This window comes from Girardinichthys multiradiatus, chromosome X, assembly GCF_021462225.1.
Source record: "Girardinichthys multiradiatus isolate DD_20200921_A chromosome X, DD_fGirMul_XY1, whole genome shotgun sequence".
NCBI classification, from domain to species: Eukaryota; Metazoa; Chordata; class Actinopteri; order Cyprinodontiformes; family Goodeidae; genus Girardinichthys; species Girardinichthys multiradiatus.
The window spans coordinates 1,687,268-1,696,098 of record NC_061817.1 but is presented as its reverse complement, the minus strand read 5'-3'; the positions used below and the strand labels follow the sequence as shown (position 1 = coordinate 1,696,098).

Below are 8,831 nucleotides of genomic sequence, written 5' to 3'. Positions count from 1 at the left end.
GAAGAGAAATCGACAATATCTCATACCTATACCAGACCCTGGATCCAAGGATGTGGATCAAGAGGAGCACCAGCCTATGGTGGACTCTTCGGCAGAAGCAAGCTTAGCTACTTTGTCGCCAATGATTAAAATCCACATTATGCCTGGGGTTATAAGAACAAGGTTGGCAGAGAGATTATAAAACCACAGAGACTTAATCTGTGAGGCTGGGTACATTAAAACTGGTTACATGGCTATATGGGGTATAACAGTGTTGTTTGGATTAAAGAGTGAATCCACAGATAAGGTTAATTTTTTAGTTAAGGTGAGAGGCATGTTGTGTAATGATAGAAGTGGTCACGGTTGGAGGATGTCACAGGGGGGTGCGTTAAGACATAGAGCCACATGTTGTAAGAAGGTTACGGCTGAACATGCTCGAATAAAAGAGTTCATAGTAAATCGAAGGTTGTCGTCAGTGTCTGTAAGGAACCCACCACAACAGGTAACACCCACTGTTGATGACGGTTCGCTAAAACTGGTGGATATGCGCTCAACAAAATACCAAAGTTTGAAGGCAGCAAACTGAGTCGGTTGAAGAATCAGAGTTCTTTCGGTGGAAAAACCCTATGAAGAGATAGTAGTCAGGATTGATTTAATTTCTTAGAGCCACAGTCAATAAGGGCTTGTACTGATAGAGAGTTGTTGAAGCACAGGATGCTGTGGATGGAGAAGAATACCTTTTTTTGATCCACTTGCCAACACCCCTGCAGTTACTGGTGAGCATGTGCTTTTCGGCAGATAGGACAGTTGGAAATGAGATGCCAGACACTCCATAACATAGACAAGTCCCAGTAAGCAGTCTCCTCTGTCTATGTCCAGGCTGAGATGACTACATCCCATTTGCATAAGTTAAAGGTCTGTGTCTGTGTCTCCAATCTCGTCTGTGTTTGCCTCGGGTCCTGGGGGGGATGTCTGTGGCCCCTCACACCCGCTATTGAATATTTTTATGGAGAAACCTTTTATATTTAAGCGTGCTCACACTCAGACCCACAGGTGTTTGGATTCTGGTGTTAACCGATACACAGATATACAGGGGTAGGACAATGAAACTGAAACACCTGGTTTTAGACCACAAAAATTTATTAGTATGGTGTAGGGCCTCCTTTTGCGGCCAATACAGCGTCAATTCGTCTTGGGAATGACATATACAAGTCCTGCACAGTGGTCAGAGGGATTTTAAGCCATTCTTCTTGCAGGATAGTGGCCAGGTCACTACATGATACTGGTGGAGGAAAACTTTTCCTGACTCGCTCCTCCAAAACACCCCAAAGTGGCTCAATAATATTTAGATCTGGTGACTGTGCAGGCCATGGGAGATGTTCAACTTCACTTTCATGTTCATCAAACCAATCTTTCACCAGTCTTGCTGTGTGTATTGGTGCATTGTCATCCTGATACACGGCACCACCTTCAGGATACAATGTTTGAACCATTGGATGCACATGGTCCTCAAGAATGGTTCGGTAGTCCTTGGCAGTGACGCGCCCATCTAGCACAAGTATTGGGCCAAGGGAATGCCATGATATGGCAGCCCAAACCATCACTGATCCACCCCCATGCTTCACTCTGGGCATGCAACAGTCTGGGTGGTACGCTTCTTTGGGGCTTCTCCACACCGTAACTCTCCCGGATGTGGGGAAAACAGTAAAGATGGACTCATCAGAGAACAATACATGTTTCACATTGTCCACAGCCCAAGATTTGCGCTCCTTGCACCATTGAAACCGACGTTTGGCATTGGCATGAGTGACCAAAGGTTTGGCTATAGCAGCCCGACAGACAGTTCTGGTGGAAACAGGAAAGTTGAGGTGCACATTTAATTCTGCCGTGATTTGGGCAGCCGTGGTTTTATGTTTTTTGGATGCAATCCGGGTTAGCACCTGAACATCCCTTTCAGACAGCTTCCTCTTGCGTCCACAGTTAATCCTGTTGGATGTGGTTCGTCCTTCTTGGTGGTATGCTGACATTACCCTGGATACCGTGGCTCTTGATACATCACAAAGACTTGCTGTCTTGGTCACAGATGCGCCAGCAAGACGTGCACCAACAATTTGTCCTCTTTTGAACTCTGGTATGTCACCCATAATGTTGTGTGCATTTCAATATTTTGAGCAAAACTGTGCTCTTACCCTGCTAATTGAACCTTCACACTCTGCTCTTACTGGTGCAATGTGCAATCAATGAAGACTGGCTACCAGGCTGCTCCAATTTAGCCATGAAACTTCCCACACTAAAATGACAGGTGTTTCAGTTTCATTGTCCAACCCCTGTATCTTTTTTCTCTTTCTTTCTTTCTGCGGGTGTAGAAGCAGACTTCTAAGGTATTATCTTGTATTCTCATTATCCTTCTTTATCTCCTCTATTCTTATCTCATTCTCTCCCTTTTAACTTTTTGCCCCACCCCTTTCCCTTTCTTTCTTCTTTTTTTTTTGCTTTAATTTCCGTCTCCATATCCATTGCATTTGAAGTAAGCCCAAAGCAAGTTTTTTATATATATGAAATGATGCATTATAGAGAAAGCTGTGATGCTCCACTTGTGAAACTAAATCTGTAAGGCTTCATAGCACTCAGACTACAATTCTAAGTGCTACCCAGCAGGACAGGACATAAAAAAGAATTGTTAGCTCCGTTTATTGGGGAAAGATTTCGGAGAACAACATAAACACATGAGCACACCTCTGCATTTATCAATCTTCCCTGTAAATATTTCTGGTGCAGGAGAAATGATGTCCGGGAACATGGATACCACATCATTTTTGGTAAAGTATGTATGTAATCTCCATAACCTTACTATGTTTGTGTCTTACTTAGTTTGTGTCTGTAGGTTTGAGTAAACTGAACAGCTGAGGGAAAGCGACAAATTAACAGAAATAACACAGGGTTCAAATAAGACACAATAGAATAAAATTAAAAAAAACACAAGGAACATAAAACAAGAAGGAACAAAAAAATCACTAAACAAAGAGTAAACCATGTGTGGAGTGTGTCTGTGGGTGTGACAGAAAACATAAAACAGCAAAAATCCAAAATGATTGGAACATAAAACTAAGGTGACCAGCAACATACCAAGACCTTCAGTTCATGACAAAAAGAGCATTTTAGAGCAGATGCTTTTCTACAGGAGCAAAACAATTATGGTTCATATTAAAATATAGACTACTGCCACACAGATGTGGGTCAAGTTACTGTGAGAATATTGTAATTTTGGTTCACACAAAAACAAAAACTTCAAGATGGCTAGATGGCCCAGTTTGGACCATCTGTAACTTTGTTTCACATTATGCAAGTATGAAATTTCCAATGAACACGACTTTTTTCTTGAGCTTTCTGAGTGACTTGGCCTAAAATGTCATCTGTTGGCTGCATCAGAAACACACAACTAAGTGCGTTGCAGACGCATTACTAATGTCTCTATCATCAGCACCATTTGACGCATTCGGTCTCCTCAGTCTCTAAAGCAACCACCCCTACAACCTCCTCCTGGTTTAACCCCTCCCTTCTCTGCTGACACAAAACTATATAAATCAGTTCAGCTGCAGGTTGGAACCAAGGTGCAGCGACCTGCAGAGTAAAGCCTCACCGAAGAGAGAAGAAGACTGCACAATCTAGAGCCTCTGCTGCTGTTAGAAACCACCTGTGGCTCCAACTACTACGTGTAACTCCTTAAAGTAAGTCTCCACGCAGCTCAGTCTCCTCACTAAATTTGAACCAGTCAAGGTATCGTTAAATACTTAATTGTGCAACTCTAGAAACGGAACACAGAATCCGCGATAGCCATGAAGTTGTTGTACCTTTTGTTTCGTGTTTCGTTACTTTTGCGTGTTGAGTAAAATGTGCTCTGAAACTAGGACAGACTTGAAAGTCGTAAAACGGCCGGAATTTTCAGCGGACGCTTAACTGAACCTTACCTCGTAGTAAAAACATGATGTCTCTGTTCGATGTGTCAGACACAGCGAGCACATCTGGAGTTTAATGAGCCCGTTGAGAAGGTGCTGGGAGCCCGTTCAGCACCACAGACAGTGGTTTCAGTTCTGTTCTGTTTTTGCTGTCTTCCTGTCGCAGAGAAAACATTATTCCACACAGAGACAAGTTGGGCCTTAGCCCCAGCTTGAACTCTGAATTATCTAAACTATGTCCTGCAGTTTGTTACAGTCACCATCTTCTTACATATAATTAAAATTAAGGGGCCGTTACCGTCCAAAGAGAAGAGCTATTCTTAGAATAAGGGATATATGTTTTTATTATATCGGACGTTTTTCCTCACATTTTTAATAATACTACTAATACTACTACTACTACTAATAATAGTAATAATAATAATACTTGTAATAATAATAATAAAGGTCCAGCTCAGTTTTTCATTTTATACCCATTTATTTAAACCGTTTATTTTCTTTGGAATAATGAATTTTCCATAAATTGTTGCAATAATTCTATAAATGGGAAAATCTGTTGTATAATTGAATTTAGTAGCATAGTATTTTATTTAAAACTTTGTATTACACCCTATTTAAATTGATTTTGGTTCTGGTGTCATTGGGCCGGGTTGTATGACAGATTGCAATCCCTGAGATGGTGTATTTTTAAATCAATATAAAATCAAACAGGAAACAGGAGTGGTGTGTGAGCGCCTTTTTTTATGCCACATTTAGCTATTGGTTATGCATTTTAAATAAAATAATTAAAAAGAACAGACGATGAGTATAAAAACAGAACCTTTATCATTTTAAATATTGTTAATAAAAAAAACATAAACCAAAACGTCGATATAACCAGTCATAATTAGAAGTAAACATTTTAAAATGTGGTGAAACCTGAGACCAGCATGTGGCAGGTGTTTATAGTTATAATAAATGATATGGACTATAGATCTGCACACATTAAACGGTCTGAGTTGGCTCTTCCGCTTCTTGCACCCAGCAATGATGTTGGTGTTCTAGTTTAGTTTGATATTTAGATGAACATCTAGCCACATGTACTTCTCAGCAACGTCCAAAAATTGTAAGCGATAACAACTGTTGACAGATGTTTTTTTAATTAACAAAACCTGCTTAATAACCCACAAGCTATTGGATAATGTCCAAATATGTTTTTCTCAACAAAGTGAATCCATTTTATTTTAAATTTTCTTATTGTTCTTTTTCTTTTGTATGTCCTGTCCTGGGGGCTTAGGCTAACAGTGCAGTGGGCTCTGACATAAAGTCAATTCAGTGTCTTGAGCTATTTTTTTACCTTTGGAACATACATATATTAATTATATTATATTATATTATATTATATTATATTAAACTCTTACATCTTGTCTGTCACAGATGGTTGGGATGCTGAAACCATGGACAATGCTGGTGGCCACTGTGCTGTGTGTGCTGGTCTGCCTGGGAGCACTAGCAGACGCTTATCCTCCAAAGCCTGAGATCCCTGGTGAGGATGCACCGCCTGAAGAGCTGGCCAAGTACTACACTGCCTTGAGACACTATATCAACCTGATCACCAGGCAGAGGTCTGTATGTGTTCTACATGTCCAGCAGAGCACAGCTGTTTAGGGTGGATGTACAAATCTCATTTTAGTTTTATTGATGATGACAAAAGGATTGTCATTTAAAACAGTAAAAGAAAAGTTTAAAGAACTTTAACATTAAGATGATCTAATTCTGGGGACATTGTAATCTTCTCTTTCGTCTTAATTGATTTTAAGATGGCATTGGAGAAATCAAATTTCACTGGCATTCACACTTTTTCAATCCACATTTTTAAGACTAAATGATTGCCACCGTTTTGGAAGTAGATAAAAAAACTCAAGATGTTATAAAACGTTGAAGTAGCGTTAAGGTAAAACCATCAGCCTTCAATTTAGTTTAGTTTAGTTTTTTTTTTTTTTCTTTTACTTTTACTTTTCTACTTTAGTTGACATATATTTCCTTTTAACTACATCAAAACAGCAAACAGATTCCCACTCCTGCCCACAGCTTTGACAATGTGGAAATTTTTCCGTTCATGTATCTATCCGAAGAGCCACAGATTAGATTATCACCCCTTCGCCTTAACCTCCAGGCCTTCAAATCAACAGCAGCAGAGCAATAAAAGTTATAAAGATGGACCCAGAAAGAATCCCAAATGTAGTTAGCAAGGCCCAAGCCCAGGGCTGATGTTCTCAGGTATATCCTCGGCTGCATGCAAACACCGGGTGTCTGGCTTTTTTATTCAAAGTGGTCTGGCTCATGGGCCATTGTCTACTCATTCATGAAAGTTAAATAGCTTATTGACATTTGAAAGTGGAAAGATTGCAGTGAAAAACACATTTGTGTTTTTTAATACCTTCCAGGACACTTCCCAAAAACAAATGACCAGTGACCAATAACATAAGTTACTGTTCCCATACTCCTGCTCCATCTACAAGCATTACATTTGAATACTGGTGCTTTACATATTGGAAACTATATAAGAGTGCAATTACTGGTGTGTTTACTGGAAATTAGTTTCCAGTAAACTAGTTTCCAGCTTCCTTTGAATTTTGTGTTTCTGGACCAGTAATGAAATCTTGGAGTTGTCATAACCAAAACATATGAATGGATTTCAGGAGTTTAATTATGCTTTTGGCATATATCAGGCACCAAATCTGAGCCATACCATGTTGCAGTAACAGCTCTTTGGTCCCGGACGTGTTATAGAAAGAAGTATAATCAATGTTAGGCATTTTCACAATAAGGGAGGTGATTCAAAATGAAATCAGAAGAAACAAAGAGCTGTTAGACACTATTTTAAATGTATTTATAACTATGTTTTTAACAGAATTGGCTAAAATCTGTTTCAATAGGTCAATAGTGATAAAAACTGGAGATTAAAAATGGTTTAGAATATCCTTATTGGTGGATTGCTAAATAAAATCAATTCTAAAAATATAAATGGACTGGTTTTTGGGACATCAAAGAAGCTTCCTGAAAAGAGGTACCACCCTACAACACCTTGGAGCTTTAGGTAAGTGTGTTTGCACATGGAGTTTGAAGACCTCGGTTTTTCCCCCAATTCTACTTGGGATGAAAGTGTAAATTATCATGCTGATAGAAAATATGGGCAGGACCAGCATTGGAGATTTATGGCCGATAACTGGCCATTATCAGACATGGCAAACGTCTTACAGTGTGAGATGGTACCAGCTGGGGTTGCACATTTGTAAGGCCGCACACACACACACTCACACACACACATGCACTGACAGACTGAGAGGAAGAAGCGGAGCGTAAGATTGGGTGCTGTGGTCATGGGGTCCGTTAATGGGAAAGCAGGAATTGCAGCTCGCTCTGTTGGTGTTGTGTTGTTCGGCTCTGTAGAAAACCACACATACAATCCATTCTCTGGTAAACCATGCAGTGATTTTACATTCATAGGATCCCCTGATGCCACACATTTATCTATTAAATGATAAGGCACAGTCAGACTTGGGAATGTTTTATACACGAGATATACACAGACATGCTCAAATTTAAATGTGACAATTTAACGTAGAGCATTCAGATTACAGGGAATGTTTAATGGCTACACAATAGATTGGAAAGGCTGAGGACGATAGAAACACAGGCCTAAATGAAGCAGCAACCCAGAGAAATATGAGCATTGCAACCTGTTCAGAGATATATGTTTGTAACACAGCTTTCATACCGTTACTCAGAAACATATAATGTGAACATCAGTATTGGCTATCTGCACCAATAATGATAACATATGTCACATAAGAGTTATTGTAGATTTGAAACCACATTATCTGTGAGGAAACTTGAGGTTTACATGTAATTGGATTTAAAATCAAATTTAATTTTAGCCTTTTTCGCCTCCGCAGATACGGAAAGCGCTCGGCTCAGGAGGATGTTGTTGCAGAGCTGCTATTTGGAGGCGACAGCAGCAGAGATCAGAGGTCAAGGTGAAGCCCCTCATACACCCAGGGATCATGTGATATTATGAAGAAACAGACACTGACAGTCTTTTCTCTGTCTGCCTCCCAACAGATACGATGACTCCTTCATGTGGTGACTCCACAACCCTCCTACCTCCTCATTGTGCTTTCCTTCTGAGGACTTCCTGGAATGCACCTGGAGGAGCCATCAGGTGCCTCTCGCCCCTTCTTAAGCCAACAAAATGACCATCACTGACTAGAGCACAAGCTCTTTCTGTCTCGCTTTAATGTCCAACGGTTCTTTCATCCCAACAGTACTGTGCCATTTGCCAAATTAAAACTCATCAGATCAGAGCAGCCAATGGAAAAGGGGAAATTTGTCTTTGTGTATGAACGTTGTTCTTCTCTCTGTCACTGTTAGTGTGAAGGCATTCTGTTTTGCTGTTGCCACTGCCAAGGGGAAAAACAGAGGATGTGAATAAAACCATTTTTTGTGTGATTAACATTTGTTTATAACTTTCTTTTTGTGGGATGAAAGTCTGAAACAAGCAGTGTTGTGTAATTGACCGTAATTAACATCTTTCATAGGTCTGCATGACATTATGCCAGTTGGTGATTAATTCATGATATAACATAATTTATATAATAACTTATATATATAACTTATATAATTTAATTTCCCTTTGGGATTAATAAAGTATTTTTGAATTGAATTGAATTGAACACAAACAGTGCTGTCCCCACTGCCAGAACATCTTTTATCAAAAGATAAAGCAAGCAGATAAAGAAAAAAAGGCACATCTCTCATCAGAGCTCAAAGGTTTAGCAGGTAGACATCTACTAAAATACAGACAGGCAGGGAATGATGGGAAAATCAAGAAAACAACATGGTTGCTGCTAGGTT

At 39.7% G+C, this 8,831-nt stretch overlaps 1 protein-coding gene across 2 annotated transcripts; it reads left to right on the top strand.

The window, feature by feature from the left end:
* The first annotated feature begins 3,498 nt into the window (after positions 1–3,498).
* LOC124863187 (peptide YY-A-like) lies at positions 3,499–8,430 on the top strand. 2 transcript variants are annotated; one of them, XM_047357456.1, is made up of 4 exons: positions 3,499–3,707; positions 5,352–5,539; positions 7,874–7,948; positions 8,040–8,430. In XM_047357456.1, the coding sequence occupies exons 2-4, from the start codon at positions 5,352–5,354 to the stop codon at positions 8,062–8,064; spliced, it is 288 nt and encodes a 95-aa protein (XP_047213412.1). In that variant the 5' UTR covers positions 3,499–3,707; the 3' UTR covers positions 8,065–8,430. The 2 variants fall into 2 exon arrangements, with proteins under 2 accessions (XP_047213412.1, XP_047213411.1); XM_047357455.1 differs by having other exon boundaries at positions 3,505–3,707; positions 7,874–7,954.
* Positions 8,431–8,831: the final 401 nt, after the last annotated feature.

Coding starts and splice junctions, on each gene's coding strand:
- LOC124863187 (XM_047357455.1), top strand. CDS start 5,352: ATGGTTGGGATGCTGAAACCATGGACAATGCTGGTGGCCACTGTGCTG. Junction 5,540..7,873: donor AACCTGATCACCAGGCAGAG/GTCTGTATGTGT, acceptor TCGCCTCCGCAG/ATACGGAAAGCGCTCGGCTC. Junction 7,955..8,039: donor AGCAGAGATCAGAGGTCAAG/GTGAAGCCCCTC, acceptor GCCTCCCAACAG/ATACGATGACTCCTTCATGT.